Consider the following 21,835-nt stretch of genomic DNA (forward strand, 5'->3'; position numbering starts at 1 on the left):
ATTTCAATTGTTTCCTGTAAAGGGTAGCAACAACAATCAATAGATCCCAAACAGAAAAGACACCACAGTCCATGTCTGCATCCCAAAATGGCACCCTATTCCCGTAGGGCTCTGGTCAAAAGTAGTGTACTACAGTGCCTTCAGAAAGTATTCATACCCCTTGACTTATTCCACATTTTGTTGTTACAGACTGAATTCTAAACTGATTAAATTAACTTTTTTCCCCTCACCCATCTACACCCAATACCCCATAATGAAAAAGTTAAAACATGTTTTCAGAAATGTTTGCTAATTTATTGAAAATGAAACACAGATCTATCTCATGTAAATAAGTATTCACACCCCTGAATCAAAACATGTTAGAATCACCTTCGTCATCAATTACAGCTGTGAGTCTTTCTGGTAAGTCTCTAAGAGCTTTGCACACCTGGATTTTGCAATATTTGCACATCATTTTTTTATTCTTCAAGCTGTCAAGTTGGTTGTTGCTAGATGGCCATTTTCAAGTCTTGCAATAGATTTTCAAGACAATTTAAGTCAAAACTGTAACTAGGCCACTCAGGAACATTCAATGTCGTCTTGGTAAGCAACTCCAGTGTATATTTGGCCTTGTGTTTTAGGTTATTGTCCTGCTGAAAGGTGAAGTTGTCTCCCAGTGTCTGTTGGAAAGCAGACTGAACCAGGTTTTCTCTAGTGTTTTGCCTGTGCTTAGCTCTATTCAGTTTATTTTTATCCACAAAAAAAACTCCCTAGTCCTTGCCGATGACAATCATACCCATAACATGATGCAGCCACCACCATGCTTGAAAATATGAAGAGTGGTACTCAGTGATGTGTTGAATTGGATTTGCCCCAAACATAACACTTTGTATTCAGGACAAAGTTAATTTCTATGCCACATTTGTTTACTTCAGTTTTACTATAGTGACTTGTTGCAATATTTGTATTCTGTAAATGCTTCCATCTTTTCACTCTGTCTTTTAGGTTAGTATTGTGTAGTAACTACAATGTTGTTGATCCATCCTCAGTTTTCTCCTATCACAGCCATTAAACTAAGTAACTGTTTTAAAGTCAACATTGGCCTCATGGTAAAATCCCTGAGTGGTTTCCTTCCTCTCCGACAACTGAGTTAGGAAGGACGCCTGTGTCTGACTAGGTGTATTGATACACCATCCAAAGTGTAATTAATAACTTCACCATGCTCAAAGGGATATTAAATGCCAGATTTTCTTTTTTTCATCTACCAATAGGTGCCCTTCTTTGTGAGGTATTGGAATACCTCCCTGGTCTTCGTGGTTGAATCTGTGTCTGAAATTCACTGCTCGACTAAAAGATCTTACAGATAATTGTCTGGGGTACAGAGATGAGGTAGTCATTCAAAAATTATGTTAAACACTATTATTGAGTGTTTTTGAGTCAATGCAACTTATTATGTGACTTGTTAAGCAAACGTTTACTCCTGAACTTATTTAGGCTTGCAATAACAAAGGGGTTGAATACTTATTGACTCAAGACATTTGTTTTTCATTTTTTTTAATTAATTTGTAACAATTTTGAAAAACATAATTCCACTCTGACATTATGGGGTATTGTGTTTAGACCAGTGATAAAAAACCTCAATTGAATCCATTTTAAATTCAGGCTGTAACACAACAAAGTGTGGAAAAAGTCAAGGAGTATGAATACTTTCTGAAGGGAATAGGGTGCCATTTAGGACGCAGTCCATGGGCAGCAATTCATAAACTGGATTACTGCATATATTCTGACCCCTGGATGAACAGAATGAAAACCTCTCTTCCCATCATCCTTCAACAGTGTGGGAAAATATCCCGCCCCCATCTGTATTAATTCCTTTAATATCTTAATGATACCCACTACACTCTGATACACAAACATACTGTCAGGCAGCATCCTTATCTCGAGTGCCGCAGCGGGCTAAGGCACTGCATCTCAGTGCTAGAGGCGTCACTGCAGTCCCTCGTTCGATTCTAGCCTGCATCACATCCGGCCGTGATTGGGAGTCCCATAATGCGGCGCACAATTGGCCCAGCGGGGGGTAAGCCGTCATTGTAAATAAGAATTTAATCTTAACTGACTTGCCTAGTTAAATAAAGTTTAAATAAATACGAATAAAATATCCCGTTCTCTACAACACACACACACACCAACGCGGGCACACACACACTCCGTCTGTGCTCTTTGGTTCTGCCTCATCTCATTGTCGCTTGCTTTCTCAGGATCCCAGCTCCAGTACCCTGGCCCCCTGGAGGCCCCCACCCCCTCTAGGTTTGGCTGTCCCCATTGTCCGTCTGTCTGGAATGCTGCTCCTGACTGAAGGGGGCTGATAGAGGGATAACAACCCCTCCCGCCTGTTCCCTGCCTGCATCCCTCTCCCAGCGCCGGATGGCTGCCTCCCGAATCCCTTTTGGTTCTTAAAGTAGCACCAGACTCTTTTGAAGGGGCCCTACACGGTCAAGGAGTACACCCCCCCCCCCCCCCCACAAGGATTACATGCTCCCCCCCCCCCACACACACACACGCTCATGACAAAGCTTGAGAAAATCTTGACATCATCCAGATAAAGGTTCAATAAAATAAATAAAGACCAGAGAGAGAGGTGGAAGATGAGGTGAATGGGGGTACAGAAAGGCTGAAGGGTGGGTGAGATGTGAGGGACAGAAGTGATGTGAAGGATGGGGTGGTTGGAGACATGGAGGTGGAGGCCTATCACTGAGAAATGGATATCGGGGTTTTAAGTTAAAGGGCCTGGTGTGGAATAGGTCAGAGGTCGGGACTGGGAATGAGTGAGAGGTAGAGTGAGGGGTGGGGTAAGAAGGAGACATAGGGGGTGGGAGGTTGAAAGGGGAGAAGTAGATGAGACATGGGGGGGGCTAGAATTTAAGGATATGAGATAGGCATGGGTTGGTAAGTGGTTGGGGGTGTTTCAGATACATGGAGCGGTTGTTTAAGGATGGGTGCAAGTGTCTGTCCTGCTCATGGCTCTGTGGACCATGCTGAAGCTGCTGGGAAAATACACTGTGTGTGTGTGTTTCAGCTGCCGGGGATCCCCCATGCAGTCCCTAATGGGATTAGAGGGAGAGTGAGTGAGTTTGGGGGGGGCGGTGGGCCAACATGGAGCATTGCTGCTGCTGCCCTGCTGTCACTGTCAGATTAAAGCCTGCAGATTGCAACCAGATTACCCCAAGAGTACTGCAGCATGGCAGCTGGCTGGGAGGGGGCGGAGCCTGGGCCCTTAAATCACCTGCCGCCGCTTGGGTGTGGGACACTAGCTAATGTGTGGGGCCCAGCCTCCAGAGAGACACCAGAGAGTACATCTGTGGTTATCCTGCATCGCCTGAAGAGAGAAGGGAGGGAGGGAGGGAGGGAGGGAGGGAGGGAGGGAATAAATAAAGTAGGAATAAAGTGGGGCAGGTGACTAATAGAGAGGAGGTCAGAGTGTGCGATGAGAGGGAGGGCGAAAAAAAGACAGGGTGGGACAGGGGAGTGTTGCAATACAAGAGAGAGAGAGAGAGAGAGAGAGAGTCACCTGGTGCTCTGGTCTAGTGTGTCCTGAATGGGAGGAGAATAGTGCTGACAGGACAACCGTCTGCCCGTTGCGCTACTGCAGCAGTATCCATCCACCAGTGCACCTCTGCATGCAGAGATCACAAAATGCCCCCCCGTCCTCCTCCCTCCCTGCCAGCATCCATCCCCAGTCCCCACCAGGCAACCACTCAACACTGGGGGTGCATCGTTAATGGCCCTCTATTCCCAACAAAAGTCGTGCACTATATAGGGAACAGGGTGCCATTTGGGACGCAACCTGGACCAGCCGGCATTTATAAGATATATTCTTCAAGAATCAATGGCTACAGTGTATAACTACTTTAAAAGTCCAAAATGGATATACTAATCGAAACCTATGGTGGCCACTTGATCACTGAAAACTTGAAGACAGGAGTTTCTTGCAAAAATTACAAACGTCTACAAATATGTTAACCTTACAGGATGTCTGCAAAGCGATAGTAGCTAACTAATTGTGAACAGTATAATTTGCAGTGGCTGGTGCCAGCCATATCTGTATCCGCGGCTGACAAATAATACCTTACACAGAGCCACAATCGATAGCTGTGTGTTTTAAATGGATTCAATTGTCCTAAGTAAGAGCCTGCTCCTGTTGTGCTGACAGGGTGGAAGCACAACGAGGCTAAAGTTTGGTCAACAGATGACGGTTTGGTCCGAATATGTGCAACAGACAAAGATCACCTCGTCAGATGTCTGTGAGAAGATGGTTGATCAAAACATGTTCGCCTAGCAACAGGGAAGCATGAGTGTGATGTCATCTGCATCAATTCTCACATGGGAGGTGTGAATGCCTCACCATGCTCATCAGCACGTATGGACCCTCTCAGTAGCAACTGGACTGATTATGATGGGTGACTGGAGTGCGTCTCAAATGGCACCCTATTCCCTATATAGTGCACTATACAGTGCATTCGGAAAGCATTCAGACCCCTTCACTTTTTTCCACATGTTGTTACGTTACAGCCTTATTCTAAAATTGATTAAATCGTTGTTTTCCCTCATTAATCTAAACACAATACTCCATAATGACAAAGCAAACACTGTTTAGAAATTTTAGCACATTTCTTAAAAATTAAAAAATAAAATATCCCATTTACATAAGTATTCAGACCCTTTACTCAGTACTTTGTTGAAGCACCTTTGGCATTGATTACAGCCTCAAGCTTTCTTGGGTATGATGCTACAAGCTTGGCACACCTGTATTTGGGGAGTTTCTCCCATTCTTCTCTGTAGATCCTCTCAAGTTCTGTCAGGTTGGATTGGGAGCGTCGCTGCACAGCTATTTTCAGGTCTCTCCAGAGATGTTTGATCGGGTTCAAGTCCGGGCTATGGCTGGGCCACTCAAGGACAGTCAGAGACCTGTCCCAAAGCCACTCCTGCGTTGTCTTGGCTGTGTGCTTAGGGTCGTTGTCCTGTTGGAAGGTGAACCTTCGCCCCAGTCTGAGGTCCTGAGTACTCTGGAGTAGACTTGACGCTTAGCATTCAGGCCAAAGAGTTCTTGGTTTCATCAGACCAGATAATCTTGTTTCTCATGGTCTGAGTCCTTTAGGTGCCTTTTGGCAAACTCCAAGCGGGCTGTCATGTGCCTTTTACTGAGGAGTGGCTTCCGTCTGACCACTATACCATAAAGGCCTGATTGGTGGAGTGCTGCAGAGATGGTTGTCCTTCTGGAAGGTTCTCCCATCTCCAGAGGAACTCTGGAGCTCTGTCAGAGTGACCATCGGGTTGTTGGTCACCTCCCTGACCAAGGCTCTTCTCCCCCGATTGCTTAGTTTGACCAGGTGGCCAGCTCTAGGAGGAGTCTCTGTGGTTCCAAACTTCTTCAATTTAAGAATGATGGAGCCCACTGTGTTCTTGGGGACCTTCAATGCTGCAGACATTTTTGGTACCTTTCCCCAGGTCTGTGCCTCGACACAATCCTGTCTTGGAGCTCTACAGACAATTCCTTCGTCCTCATGGCTTTGTTTTTGCTCTGACATGCTTTGTCAACTGTGGGACTTTATATAGACAGGTGTGTACCTTTCTAAATTATGTCCAATCAATTGAATTTACCGCAGGTGGACTCCAATCAAGTTGTAGAAACATCTCAAGGATGATCAATGGAAACAGGATGCACCGAAGCTCCATTTTGAGACTCATAGCAAAGAGTCTGAATACTTACGTAAATAAGGTATTTCTGTCTTTTCTTTTTAATATATTTCAAAAAACCTGTTTTCGCTTTGTCATTATGAGGTATTATGTGTAGATTGATGAGGATTATTTGTTTTTAAATCCATTTTAGAACAAGGCTGTAATGTAGCAAAATGTAGAAAAAGTCAAGGGGTCTGAATACTTTCCGAATGCACTTTAGGGAATAGGGTACAAAAGGGACGCACAATGGGAATAAGCCTGTATGATGTGTGGTCAAACCAAGCTCAACCCTGCTGTTCAATTGCCTCAAAATGAGGAGGGACATACATACACGATTCAATACATGTCTCTGTCCTACATTGGTTTTGTCTGAAGAAAGCCTACTACAGCCATACGAGGTCGGGCCAGCATACTAATCTGATTACAGCTTCTCTATGCAATGTATCTATACATAGGCTCCGTCTGCCCATGATCTCTGAGCACACTGGACAGTTATGTGCATCGCGCCATGCTTAAATAGAAATCCACTTAGTTCCACTGAGGGGCAACACATGATACAGCAGCACAGTTCTACAGTTCTCTCTCATGTAGGCCTATGTGCAGCAACATTATCATTGCATAGTTGTCAATGTTCCAAAATCATTGCCCCCATCACTCCCATAGATTTGTAGCTAGTGGTGGCTAAAGTTAGCTGAAGTTTGTAATGGCTGTTTAGAGAAAACAGAACTATGGATTATAGGGATGTGCATATTTCCCTTTTAAGAAGATTCAATATGCATCTAAATACATGGACTCCGATACAGGAACGACATGTTTTGGTTTGAAACGATTGGGTGCGATTAGAGATTGTGTGTGTGTTTGTGTGGTGTGTAAATTATGTATGTCTTTGCTGTATGTACTGTAGGCACCTGAGCAGTGCCATAAGGGAGGCTAGGCATCTACAACCCCACTATCACTATCAGATTATTGGGGCAATGTAGACTGTTTTTTGTCCCCCCACTTTGGTTCTGAAATCACCATCACCTACTAATTAACTTGTCATTTTTGCAGTTGAAGTGTTTTAGCTAGTAATGTATCAATATTTATTGTTTACAAATTAGCTATGACAAAGCCAATGAATATATAGCACAATTTTGGACGTCACCCCCAACTCAAAATCGAATGGCTATGACTGTTTGGAAGTTTTTATGGAGTGATCTTCTCTTCTCCTCTCGCTTCGGCTATGCAGTGCCGCCTCGCACATGTGATTGCTGTGCTTGTTATGAAATGATCAACTTTATCCTGTATATAAAAGAAATGACCATATACATTGATTGTTTAAAGCAAAACGACCAAAACTATTGCTGATGGTGAACCTGACCAATCAGCAAGTAGAGCCAGAGGAGAGTTGTGTCTCCAGTAGATTACTTTTTTATTCGTTTTTTTGTGTAATTTTTACCCCCTTTTTCTTCCCAATTTCGTTATTACGATCTTGTCTTATGGCTGCAACTCCCCAACGGGCTCGGGAGAGGCGACGGTCGGGTCATGCGTCCTCCGAAACATGACCCGCCAAGCCGCGCTTTAAACAGAGCATAGATAACAATAACCTAGCAAATGACATAGGTTCAACTAATAAAGCCTAATATCATGCAAGGCATTTTAGCATTAGAATGCGTGTGAATCGCTACATCCCCAATGGATAACAGTTTCTCCTGTTCATCCAAATGGTAAAATCCCGAACTTCCCCTTTAAATGGCCCTGAAATCACTGGTATGTATGCAGCAAAATTATTAGTGCAATCCGGGATCCTTGGGATGTCCCTACCCTAAACCCTGACACCTACCCCAGTGTTTCCCAAACTCGGTCCTCGGGACTCCAAGGGGTGCACATTTGAGTTTTTTGTCCTAACACTACACAGCTGATTCAAATTATCAAAGCTTGGTGTTTAGTTGATTATTTTAATCACCTGAGTAGTGCGAGGGCAAAAACCAAAACGTGCACCCCTTGGGGTCCCGAGGACCGAGTTTGGGAATCCCTGCCTTACCCCAACCATAACACTAACCATAACCATTTTAAATGTCAACTTCAATGGGGTAGGGACACCCCAAGGATTCTGGATAGCAAGTACCGCAGCAAAACCATCAAACCATCCCAGACACTATAAGCCTCCTAGAACTTAGAACTAGGTCAAAGGTCAGGTCATTGCATCATCTCACTGGCCAAATGTCCACTAAAACAATCACACAGGAGTCCACTTCCTGTCACGGTATATTGATATTAGCCTAGTTGTTTAGCCTAGATAGTAGCCTAGGTGTTGAGAAAGTTATCAGCTGTGTAGGAATAGAGTGCAGACAGAGCGCAGGTCAGCATAATATAGTCAATATCAAAACAAAAACCATGACGTTAGGAAGGTTACATTCAAGCTGTTACATTCAAGCTAACCATCATTATCTCAAATGATATGAAGAGAATGCTTCTCAATGCCTCTTGATGCTGTTTGTGTCTTGCAAAACTGTGTGACGTCGCATGCTTTGTTGGGCCTCGTTGCCGGAAAGTACCTTTAATCATTGCATCTCCAAACTGTTTCTCATGACAACCACACAACAGCACTCACCTTCTGTAGGCTGGTCGGGTTGAGCTGGTTTTTGTCAATGATCTTTATTGCAACCTGAAACGGCGAGAGACAAATCATTACGATCAGTGATACCAAAACAGTGACATATTCAAGAGCATTAGTAGATCTCAAAGCTCAAACTCCAAAACAAACCAACAGGCCATAAGGCCCCATAAATGGCTTAACAGCGTGATTTGTCTCGGTCAAAGTGTGAGTGAGACTAGGACTGTAAATGTATGTGGTTCACTACACACTGCCCTCCAAATGATCCCATTCCATGTCATTAGGTTGAACTTTATGGCAATCCTGTGTAATTATACACCTAAAAACGTGGGTCATGACTTGGGCTAACGTTAAATTATGTTTACAACTACACAGGCCTTAAAAGTCATGACAGACTAGGACAAACCCAGTCTTGTTCTGTCCAAAATGTAAGGGATCATCTCTAAAACTACAACTACCATCCATCCATCCCATATGTTCCATGCTCTCACCACAACCAGCCTGTCAAATGGCCTATTACAAACCTCATTGGCCGTGTGCACTATTCCTACCAGCCTAACCCCATTCTTCAGTCAAGTCCCCACTTCTCTACCCAAGCCTCACCCCTCAGTCTAGCCCATCTACACCTCCAGCCCCCCAGCCCAGTCAAGCCTCACCCCTCAGTCTAGCCCATCCACACCTCCAGCCCCCCAGCCCAGTCAATCCTCACCCCTCAGTCTAGCCCATCCACACCTCCAGCCCCCCAGCCCAGTCAAGCCTCACCCCTCAGTCTAGCCCATCCACACCTCCAGCCCCCCAGCCCAGTCAAGCCTCACCCCTCAGTCTAGCCCATCTACACCTCCAGCCCCCCAGCCCAGTCAAGCCTCACCCCTCAGTCTAGCCCATCTACACCTCCAGCTCCCCAGCCCAGTCAAGCCTCACCCCTCAGTCTAGCCCATCTACACCTCCAGCTCCCCAGCCCAGTCAAGCCTCACCCCTCAGTCTAGCCCATCCACACCTCCAGCCCTCCAGCCCAGTCAAGCCTCACCCCTCAGTCTAGCCCATCCACACCTCCAGCCCCCCAGCCCAGTCAATCCTCACCCCTCAGTCTAGCCCATCCACACCTCCAGCCCCCCAGCCCAGTCAAGCCTCACCCCTCAGTCTAGCCCATCCACACCTCCAGCCCCCCAGCCCAGTCAAGCCTCACCCCTCAGTCTAGCCCATCTACACCTCCAGCTCCCCAGCCCAGTCAAGCCTCACCCCTCAGTCTAGCCCATCCACACCTCCAGCCCTCCAGCCCAGTCAAGCCTCACCACTCAGTCTAGCCCATCTACACCTCCAGCTCCCCAGCCCAGTCAAGCCTCACCCCTCAGTCTAGCCCACCCACACCTCCAGCTCAGTCCAGTCTCACCTCTTTGCCCGTCAAGATGTGCCTGGCCAGCTTGACCTTGGCGAAGTTGCCCTTGCCAATGGTCTTGAGCAGACGGTAGTTGCCGATGTGCGGCTGCTCGTCCGAACATGAGGCAATAGAGTTCCGGCATCGTGCTCCGAGTGATCTGCTCGACCAACCGGTGCTCTTCTCCGAGCGGCTCGTCGAGAGAGAGGTATGCTGGGAAAGAGAGAGGGGTCATAAACAAAATGCAAAACAATCTAGCTGCATCGCATCTTGACATCAATGGCGTGAAATCACATTCTGGGCCAATAGATGATTCTAGAACACATACAAGTGATTTAAGCACACATCATCTAAGAAATTCTGGTGATCTAGAACCCCCAAAATGTCTACACGTCTGAAACTACCAAAGGCAACATTTGTAATGGTTTTGTGTAATGGAATTGTTCATGTCGATTGTTGAGTGGCCATGAGTAATGCATCAGTGTCGGTTAAGAAAAACCTGTTGATGGGATTAGAGAACGCTATTGGGCTGATAGTAAATACTGAGCAGCACCAAGCTAGCTAACAGGCTAACACATTAACACGTATGGGTTAGCAGTGGCTCATGAGGCCTATGGAAGCCAAGGAAGGCAGCTAATCTCATTCCATCCCACATTGCTGGCATTCTTCACACGCATGCTCCTCAGGTCATAGAATAGAAACGAGTGTCGTGGCCCAATTTGGCATCTCCTAATCGATCTGCTCTGGAATGCTCGACACTACACTGTAGCGCACGGCAAGCGGCGTTCACACGCCAACGCGACATGACGGCTCAACATTCCTCCTACACAGAGCCCTGGCTCGTTGGGTTACCCATCGCAGCATGTTCCAAGTCAACAAAGCATAAACGGAGAGATTGGATAACACAATCTATGACAGCATTTGGTAGAATCATTTCAAATAACTATCGACATTTTGAGAATAGTTTGAATAAGAGTCACAGCATGGGTTTCCTGAAGCAACAGTGTCATTTCAGAGAGATTACACTTTACAACGTAGTGTCACTAATGACTTTATGATACAGTGCCAATGCAGGAGAATTAAGAAAAAGAGAGGGAGAAGTGGCAGGACAAGGTTAAAATATTTTTCAGCAACTGAATAATTTAGGTGAGGTGTGGTGAGGGACATGTGGGGCCCCTAACGGAATAGGGCAGGAGGGGGGTGCATTCGGGTGGTTTCTAAGATGTGACCTTTTTCCTTTCCTAGTGACTTTACCGTGACCTAATTTGAAAAGGTCACAGTGTTCAAGGTAAAGCGGGTATTAAAAGGAAAAGCGAGAAGAGGATCGCGTTTGAATGAATCAAACCGTCCTCATTTACTCCTCGTTCACTTTGATGTCTATAAACGGAAATATAAATCATGAATGAAGTAACATTTGACTATGTATCCATATTTACGGAGGAACTCACTATAACGAAGATAATTACTATTTTGTGGTATATAAATTCGTGTTACACCAACGTTTCAGAGAATGTCCCGAAATTAGTTTAAACAGTCAAACCACGACATTATCTTTAAGCGGAGTTATGACGACATTAATCAACAACGCTTCCGCAAAGAATACTCATCTTCATCCTTGGCAAACTAACGTAGGTAAGGACTAATAGAGCGTCCTTCCCTTGATCATTCAATAAATCTGAAAGCGGTTTTCCTTGCTACCTGTCAAAAACGTCCTCAAAGGACTATTCAATACACCCAGAGAGATAGACGTGAGATTGAAAAGACAGATGCAGGCGGGGTGAGGCCCACAAACTCATCAGTATCCCTAAGCACAACCAGTTCCCAGCTTAAGACCACAGCCAGGCTAGCACAGGGAAGGCATAGTGTATAACCTTCCGACAGAATAGTGCACACTCATTCCCAGGAGAGATCCCGCTGCCTGACTGAGACCAACTGTCTTTCTTTAAAACACACACGTCATTACCGGCCGTGACCGGGAGTCTCATGGGGTGGCGCACAGTTGGCCCAGCATCGTCCGGGTTAGGGGAGGGTTTGGCCGGAGGGGCTTTACTTGGCTCATCCCGCTCTAGCAACTCCTTGTGGCGGGCCGGGCGCCTGCAGGATGACTTCAGTCGTCAGCTGAACGGTGTTTCCTCTGACACATTGGTGCAGCTGGCTTCCGGGTTAAGCGGGCGGGTGTTAAGAAGCGCGGTTTGGCAGGTAATGTTTCGTAGGACGCATGGCTCGACCTTTGCCCTTCCCGAGCCCGTTGGGAAGTTGCAGCAAACATTTTTTATAAAAGAACACAAACACGCAGAGACACCAACTCACACTACCATAAATGTGCAATGCACACGCAAGCGCACAAGCCTTAACCCCAGATCAGCACATCAGGTGAAACAGAGCATTTGGTGCTGCATCAGACTACTCTTGGCAGAGCCCTTTCAACCCCCCCATCCCCCTCAACCAGTCTGGTTTATCACTCCTCTCATCCACCTGTTGCCATGTCGTGTCCCTCGTTCGTTCGCTCCCACGGGAAGGAGGAGAGCTCCTATTGGGCATCGTCTCCAACCAAGCTCCATTGTCCCTGCCTGCATCCCTATCTCGCTGGGTGTGACAAGCCCTCAAGTTAGCCTCCTCCCCTTCATCTCCCCCTCCCCAAAAACAAATCAATTCGGCTCCCTCTCCTTTCCACACCCGAGCCCAACCCCCTTGTGTCTAGTGTTGGTATGTTTCTCTCATTTTTAGCCAACCTCACAATCTGGGTTTCTCTCTTTCCCCCGCCCCTTTCCATTTTCCCCTTTCAAGGAGATCCCATCGATTCTCTCTCTCCGTCCGATTGCCACGCCAATGCATTCAGATAGAGGGATGAAGGCTGAGGGCAGAGGGCTGAGTACGAGATGGTGTCGCTGATACATACATAGAGAGACTGGAAAGGTGGGGTGGGGGGGGGGGCAAGACTAGAGAGACATTTGGCATAAGGCGGCTGGGGATACTCTAACCCCAATAAAACAAAATCACACCTTGATATCGAAAATAACTCTTCAAGCTAGGATGTCCTTCTGCACCGTTTTCCTAAAACCAAACTGTCCATTGTTTCAATCCACACCTTTTCTAATGACACAACACAGAATGCATGTTGTAGCAGTGTCACAGTCCAACAGAGTAGGGTCACAGACAAGTCTTTGAGGTGAAACTGAACAACAACAAAAATGTCAACAACAAAAAACAAGTGACTATAAGCCTGTGATTTTTACTTGTTTGTTCCTACAACAATGTTCTGTGTGGGCCATGAGAACCCTGGAGGGTGAAGGCCAGAATAATCAAGTGTGAGAGATTGGATCCGTTTGAGTGTAAACAATAGGGAATGGATAGAATCTCAAATGTTCCACAAAATAACATTCAACCAGCTGAAATAAATGGAAAGTGCTGCTGGGTCAAAACAGAATTAGTCATAGTCAAGTAGAAAGAAAGACATACAGGTCGTGTCATAGCCCACAACTACAACAATAGGAAGTGATATGAACACACCAGTACACCCAACAAGTATGCTTTACCTGTTTCTAGTCTAAGTTCTCTCGCTCTCAACCATGTCCTTCTAAAGGAAGCTGGTAAACAGAGAAAGAATTTCAGGCTCAAGGCTTCACCTCCTTCAGAGGAAAGTAGTCCAGACCCAGTCATGTGACAGCAGCCTGGAGGCACACTCAGTTTCCTGTGCATCACTGGGCAAGGTGAGGCCAGCCCTGAGATATTAGGTCAGTATGGCAACCTACAAGAAATGCATACAGGCCAATAAAAGCCTGTAAGCGTAGGTTAGCATGAGTGCTAACATATAGAAGTAATTCTAATAGGCTACATGGTAATCTGTACCATCTGTGTCTATGGGCATACCACTGTAGACAAATGTGAACCACTTCCGTCTTTGAGTAAGGCTGGACAGTGCTTGGGGGTGGTTTGTGTCTATGTTCGCCTCTGATCACACGACTAGTGGGCTAATCTAAAAACAAAACTCCCTAAATTCTATCAGCATATCGATTGTGCTACCAGGGCTGGAAAAACCCTAGATCATTGTTATACTAATTTCCGCGACGCATATAAGGCCCTCCCCCGCCCCCCTTTCGGAAAAGCTGACCACGACTCCATTTTGTTGATTCCAGCCTACAAACAGAAACTAAAACAACAAGCTCCCGCGCTCAGGTCTGTTCAACGCTGGTCCGACCAATCTGATTCCACGCTTCAAGACTGCTTCGATCACGCGGATTGGAATATGTTCCGCATTGCGTCCAACAACAATATTGACGAATATGCTGATTCGGTGAGCGAGTTCATTAGGAAGTGCATTGACGATGTCGTACCCACAGCAACGATTAAAACATTCCCAAACCAGAAACCGTGGATTGACGGCAGCATTCGCGTGAAACTGAAAGCGCGAACCACTGCTTTTAACCAGGGCAAGGTGACCGGAAGCATGACCGAATACAAACAGTGTAGCTATTCTCTCCGCAAGGCAATCAAACAGGCTAAGTCCCAGTACAGAGACAAAATCGAGTCGCAATTCAACAGCTCAGACACAAGAGGTATGTGGCAGGGTCTACAGTCAATCACGGATTACAAAAAGAAAACCAGCCCCGTCGCGGACCAGGATGTCTTGCTCCCAGACAGGCTAAACAACTTTTTTGCCCGCTTTGAGGACAATACAGTGCCACTGACACGGCCCCCTACCAAAACCTGCGGGCTCTCCTTCACTGCAGCCGAGGTGAGTAAAACATTTAAACGTGTTAACACTCGCAAGGCTGCAGGCCCAGACGGCATTCCCAGCCGCGTCCTCAGAGCATGCGCAGACCAGCTGGCTGGTGTGTTTACGGACATATTCAATCAATCCTTATCCCAGTCTGCTGTTCCCACATGCTTCAAGAGGGCCACCATTGTTCCTGTTCCCAAGAAAGCTAAGGTAACTGAGCTAAACGACTACCGCCCCGTAGCACTCACTTCCGTCATCATGAAGTGCTTTGAGAGACTAGTCAAGGACCATATCACCTCCACCCTACCGGACACCCTAGACCCACTCCAATTTGCTTACCGACCCAATAGGTCCACAGACGACGCAATCGCAACCACACTGCACACTGCCCTAACCCATCTGGACAAGAGGAATACCCATGTGAGAATGCTGTTCATCGATTACAGCTCAGCATTTAACACCATAGTACCCTCCAAACTCGTCATCAAGCTCGAGACCCTGGGTCTCGACCCCGCCCTGTGCAACTGGGTCCTGGACTTCCTGACGGGCCGCCCCCAGGTGGTGAGGGTAGGTAACAACATCTCCACCCCGCTGATCCTCAACACTGGGGCCCCACAAGGGTGCGTTCTGAGCCCTCTCCTGTACTCCCTGTTCACCCACGACTGCGTGGCCATGCACGCCTCCAACTCAATCATCAAGTTTGCGGATGACACTACAGTGGTAGGCTTGATTACCAACAACGACGAGACGGCCTACAGGGAGGAGGTGAGGGCCCTCGGAGTGTGGTGTCAGGAAAATAACCTCACACTCAACGTCAACAAAACAAAGGAGATGATTGTGGACTTCAGGAAACAGCAGAGGGAGCACCCCCCTATCCACATCGACGGGTCAGTAGTGGAGAAGGTGGAAAGTTTTAAGTTCCTCGGTGTACACATCACGGACAAACTGAATTGGTCCACCCACACAGACAGCGTCGTGAAAAAGGCGCAGCAGCGCCTCTTCAACCTCAGGAGGCTGAAGAAATTCGGCTTGTCACCAAAAGCACTCACAAACTTCTACAGATGCACAATCGAGAGCATCCTGTCGGGCTGTATCACCGCCTGGTACGGCAACTGCTCCGCCCACAACCGTAAGGCTCTCCAGAGGGTAGTGAGGTCTGCAGAACGCATCACCGGGGGCAAACTACCTGCCCTCCAGGACACCTACACCACCCGATGTCACAGGAAGGCCATAAAGATCATCAAGGACAACAACCACCCAAGCCACTGCCTGTTCACCCCGCTATCATCCAGAAGGCGAGGTCAGTACAGGTGCATCAAAGCAGGGACCGAGAGACTGAAAAACAGCTTCTATCTCAAGGCCATCAGACTGTTAAACAGCCACCACTAACATTTAGCGGCCGCTGCCAACATACTGACTCAACTCCAGCCACTTTAAAAATGGGAATTGATGGAAATTATGTAAAAATGTACCACTAGCCACTTTAAACAATGCCACTTAATATAATGTTTACATACCCTACATTACCCATCTCATATGTATATACTGTACTCTATATCATCTACTGCATCTTGCCATCTTTATGTAATACATGTACCACTAGCCACTTTAAACTATGCCACTTTATGTTTACATACCCTACAGTACTCATCTCATATGTATATACCGTACTCTATACCATCTACTGCATCTTGCCTATGCCGTTCTGTACCACCACTCATTCATATATCTTTATGTACATATTCTTTATCCCTTTACACTTGTGTGTGTATAAGGTAGTAGTTGTGGAATTGTTAGGTTAGATTACTTGTTGGTTATTACTGCATTGTCGGAACTAGAAGCACAAGCATTTCGCTACACTCGCATTAACATCTGCTAACCATGTGTATGTGACTAATAAAATTTGATTTGATTTGATTTAGTGTGCGGCATAACAAAACAATAGGAGGCATCCTGCTAAGCTTTGCTGTGCAGTTTGCGTGACGGGGGTGGGGGGGAAATGATGATTGGTCAGGGTTGCACCATCCAGCCACCACGCATTCCGTCTTTGCACAATGCCCTCCACCCCATAACCGCCTCTCAGACTTACTCTCTCTGCCTGTGATGAGTGTTTCACTCCGGCTGGATCTGTCCATAGAGTATAATCTCACTGTAACCCTAGGTAAAATATGATGGCATATGAATTGTTACCAGTGACAAAATCTATGTCCCTCTTACCAATGTGGATGGTTGGAATGTCGTGAAGAGCACGGTGACATGCCACGTTGTCACATCATCAAACTGTGCAGTGTTTCCTGGACTGGCTGACAAGGAAATCCAGCTTGGTAAAAAACAGTGAGAATATGACAGCGTCCAAAAATGTTGATAGACTATGGCCAAAACATATATCCCAATATTCACTGGCAGGCAGCTGCATTAGGGAACCTGACTGAACCAATATTAGGCTACTTTATTCACTGGCACCAAGCTAGTAGATACATTGACAGATCTTTTGCTCTGTCGTGCAGAAGTCAGACTGAGCTAGTGAACTATAGTTTCTTCTGCCCGTATCAATCCCCTTCAATAACTTTTAGTTCCACAGCAGTTACATGTCAGTACATTTTCACACAAAACCTGCTTTGCCGTTAATCCAGAGCATTGACTGATCTTTTGGCAAATACCGTTGTGTTGGTTCAGGGCAGATTAGTTTGCAGCAATGACCTAACATTCTCTATTCTTTGGGTGTCCCAGACAGTCTGCTCTGCTGCCTGCCAGTGAATTCTACAGCATGACTCATGACTGAATGTACTCTCCTCAGTCAGTCAAGTCTGTAAACTACCACTATGGTTTTACCAGAACCATGAGCAACAGAGCTGAGAAGCCACTGCGGATAATGGCTTCAGAACACTAGACACACACAGCCACTGCAGCCATTGTTGTTCACAGCACATGTCTCACCTTGGGGTCAGATGAGAAGCCCAAACAAAACCTTGAAATGTGAAGACCATGTGCTAACGGCAAAGAGTACTACAGCAGGAAAGGTCCATACCCTCAGGGCTTGTACCCTAACCAATATAATACTAGAATAACCCCTAAAGCTATCATCAGGATCATTCAAACCTAAGTATATCTCAGCACCAGAAGAGGTGAGAAGTCTTTCCCAAAAGTATTTGTATGAAGAGCAGAAGAGAATGAGGGTCAAACTTGAATAACTTAACAATCTGCCTCTGAGGAGTGCCTGAAGCCTTCACATTCAGTACTACTTCAACAAATGCGTTCAAAACAAAATGGCCACACACACACACACACACACACAATCCCACTTTCAAATCTCTCATAGGATAAGCTTCTATACAAACTAAGCAAATTACAGATACAAATCTGTTCATGTTGTATTAGGTGACAGGTTTGGGGATTCCATCCCTTGAAGTGAATTTTCCATTGCAACAGGTCTAATAATCCCCCACATAGGCACGTGCTAGTAACACAAACACACATCAACAGAGACAGATGAAAAGAGAGAACTGAACTCTACCAGCAAGCACTTCTGCTTATTTATGTTTCTTTATTTCTCGCTGTGTCAGATATCCGTCTCTTTTTCTCTCATCCGACACACAAACCAAACACACAATCTGCTCAGTCAGGTTCTCTAATCAATGCAACGGAGAAGCCTGAAATGAATTTAACTGATGCTCTTATCCAAAGCCACTTACAGTGCACTGCACAGCCTACACAGTTCATCTATACACCACTGGCTCAGAGAGACAGGGCCATTAGCCTTCAATAGGAAGGTTCATTTTACTACAGTATGCAAAGCGTGAAACCGGATGCTTTGCTCACAGAACAAAACGCTGTCACTAGACTGGCCTATCACTGTAAGCCTACCATATTGCTCAACTTTTGCAATTGTGCTCTGGTCATAACCCCACACAGGAGTCGCATGGAACACATGCCTATCTGACCTTCTGCTGAAGACGTTTCCAAAATCAACAGATGCTCCACGTCGAGGCCAGGGGAGGACGAGCAGTACTGTGCAGTGAAACTGAGTAGATTTATGTAAATAGGATAGATCCTACCACTATAAAAAATATGAAACTAGGCATGAAATGAAACTAGGACTCTACCATCTATATGAACAGCTACAAGCCTAGTGTCTTCAAGGAGGACTGAATCTTAAATTTTCCAATAATCATTCATCCAGATTAAATCATTTTTAATTATGAAATTTACATGAAGAATCTTTCCACAAAAAGGACATTCCTTTTTTCTAAATCCAGAAATTGCTCAATTTCACAGTGACCCATCAGTTGTGGAAATTGAAACAGTTTACCCAACAGACTACCTGTTGACTTGAATGTGACACTTCTGTAATGTTCACTCAATTCATCCAGCTGTAATCTATTTCAAACTCAATGAAAATGTAGCAGTCGAACACAGGAGTGGAATGCTCTAGCGCAGCCTAGTCGCTCTGGAAAGCGACAGTAGGCTCAGGTGAAACAGATGTCTTACATGCTGACCAGACCGCGTGCGTGCGTTTGCATGCACCACCCCACACCAGACGCAATCAGAACACGCAGGTTGAAATATCAAAACAATCTCAGAACCAATTATATTAATTTGGGGACAGGTCAAAAAGCATTAAACATTTATGAAAATTAAGCTTGCTGTTGCTAGCTAATTTGTCCTGGGATATAAACATTGGATTGTTATTTTACCTGAAATGCCACAACCTACCGGAGTGTAGGCCTCAGTTCAGCTTTCAATCACCCACATGAGTATATGCTCCTAAAAACCAATGAGGAGATGGGAGAGGCAGGACTTGCAGCGCGTCGAGCGTCACAAATAGAACCAAGTTCTATTTTAGCGCCTGGCCACGCAGACGCTCGCGAGCATTGTGGGTGCAATGATTGAATAACATGTATGTGTAAATGTATTTTGCAACGCTGGCGCAAGCGACGCGTCTGGTCTGGTCAGCATGTTATGCATCGCTAGGTAACCTACTCAGCTATGGCTGGACAATATGGAAAAAATATCATATCACAATATTTTTCGCGGTATTTAAATTTTTCAGAATATTAAAAGTTCTTAATAGGCTTTATGAGTAATGCATGACACTAGAAAGGCCACACATTAATTCTAAGGGATTTAATTGGTCTTTGTCGGTTCTGATGGTTTTATACTCAACCAAACTAGGACAAAATTGACAGTGACGTAGTCCAATTTGTAGAACTTTGCATTTATTTATCACTGTATCAAAATACCTTTATAGATGGTATTGTAAAAATGTGGATGCATACCAGTATACCGGTCGTCGCAATATATCGCCCAGCCCCACACTCAGACCTGGAGACACACAGGTAAAATGACACCAGAGTGCAGCGGTTACGTAACAGAGCAGGGAGCTGTGTGCGAATGTTCTTGAAGCAATTTAAATAGACTCCTGTCCTGACAGCTTTCCAACTAAACCAGTTCAACACAACCAAAGCTGGCCTGATACTTAGGCTTACTTGGTCATATAAATGGGAGTAATAGTATCAAGGTCATTTCTACTCGATGATAGTCATCTTTAACAAGATGAGCAGGTCAAGTATAGCCCACCATTGATACAAGGTGCTGTTCAATGCAAATCAACAGACTGAACAATCCTATGTGAACTGCATATCTTCAATGGGATTCGAGGAGTCCTTTTCATGTAGAGACAGCCAAATCATGAATGCATCAATCCAAGGCCACACAATGGCTTTGTTCTGTGCCACCAAGAAAAACCTGTTAATTCATTCAGACCTGCATGTGGTTGCATTATAGAGGCTCGTGAATTATTTGCAAAAGGGACAAACTATTGACAGGTAAATAAAACAAAACATTTATATGCAAAATGTATGACTAAAAGTTTGTTCACAATATTGAGCATTCTCTGTATATTTGCAAGCTGAGCTGGATAAGAAATGTATAGAGGTAAGTAAAGGTACTGATCAAAATAACAGAAACTGAGCCTACATGGGCTCCATTCATGGGACTGGCTGGGAAACTGGAGAGTGCGAGTAATGGTCACTCTACCAGATGGTGCTGATTGAAGCGAGAGAAGAGGGGCATACAGAGGATGTCACAATGTAGGGGGGTGTGAAACTGTACCAGCCCAAAGACAGCATTAGTCGCCTGACTCAAAACGACTTGGATTCCTGGGACGTGCTGGAGCGGGAGGTGCGAAGCGACTGCGATTATGCAAATCTCAAATCTGGATGACTAATGTGTGCCACCATGTGTGTTGTTAGGTTTATTATTCAAGTTATGATGATAGGGAGATAATATGCCTTTGAATAAGCATCATTAGCCTGCCCTACATACCAAATTCCTTTGCTTTACAGACATGGATTTACATTGATTAGGCTTACACAGATTGATGTACAAGGATATAGGTAATGTCTTACACAAGGGCACAACAAAGGGAAACACCACCTGGAGTTAACATCATGTCATCTTCTGGTCAGTAGTCTATTTACTGTGTAGGCCTATTATCTTTTCTAGCAGAAAAACTAATGTGGATATTGAAAATGGTGGTTGAATCAACTGTTTACTGAGCCAAATATGCTACCCTCAGCCTTGTTCAAGAAATTCCGCATTTTAGGTCAACAGCCTCACAGGTCTGGTTTGTTGTTAACAATGATTTAACAAAATCTTAAAAACATGTTAAAGCCCCATCCCACCCTACTTTGCACACATCCTGATACAACCTTCATGCAACACGTTTTCACTCTCCCACACACCCCCAGGCTGTCCCAGGGAACGAGACAGAGGAAGACGATACAATCTAAAATCATTTTAATTACAGATGGGTCCTTCTGGGAGGTACGGCGCGAGCAACGTGATAGGAGGAGACCGGTGTGGACTTTCTCGTGTTATGCCACCTCCTTTTCTCTCAGCATAGATCTCGGATTTGGAGGGAAGTGTACTGGGAAGCGAAAGACCCCTAAGATTCCATTGAGAGATGTCAAACAAAAGGAACGTTTGACCCAGTTGACTCCAAGAGCAGGTCAATCATTTTGATCCCTGGCCTGCAACATTTCTGTCACATAAAGGACCACCAACATGGGTTTTTGTTAAACGGCCAGTGCAGCAAAACAAATATTTTTCCTGTGTAATGTATATACCCACACTATGAGGTTGGAAAAACACTGTGAAATTGTGAAAATGATAATGCCCTTTTAGCGTAAGAGCTGTTTGAAATGGCTGTCTACAATTTCAGCCTGTTTTGCTGGGATCGAGTGTTGGCCTGCCTGGTGACATCACCATGTGGTAAATTTGTTAATAGATGAGTTAATAATATGAAAGAGAGTTCCAAACCACTCTGCCAATAAGAGCTAGTTTTCAGTTATCCCTTCCCCACAAACCACTCACAGACAGTTCTAGCAAAATTCTTGCTTGAGAAATTGTTCTTTGCTAAGAAGCTATT

At 45.3% G+C, this 21,835-nt stretch overlaps 1 protein-coding gene across 5 annotated transcripts in view; it reads right to left on the bottom strand.

The window, feature by feature from the left end:
* Positions 1 to 21,835, bottom strand: part of LOC139548539 (MAP/microtubule affinity-regulating kinase 4-like) — a 62,397-nt gene that overhangs the window by 35,497 nt on the left and 5,065 nt on the right. For all 5 annotated transcript variants that reach the window (XM_071358239.1, XM_071358242.1, XM_071358238.1 and 2 more), the window contains exons 2-3: positions 9,702 to 9,899; positions 8,309 to 8,362 (exon numbers count right to left, since the gene is read on the bottom strand). In XM_071358239.1, the coding sequence (XP_071214340.1) occupies positions 8,309 to 8,362; positions 9,702 to 9,899 (252 nt within the window). The remainder of the gene's footprint in view (positions 1 to 8,308; positions 8,363 to 9,701; positions 9,900 to 21,835) is intronic.

Source organism: Salvelinus alpinus, chromosome 21 (assembly GCF_045679555.1).
Source record: "Salvelinus alpinus chromosome 21, SLU_Salpinus.1, whole genome shotgun sequence".
In the NCBI taxonomy this organism is placed as follows: domain Eukaryota; kingdom Metazoa; phylum Chordata; class Actinopteri; order Salmoniformes; family Salmonidae; genus Salvelinus; species Salvelinus alpinus.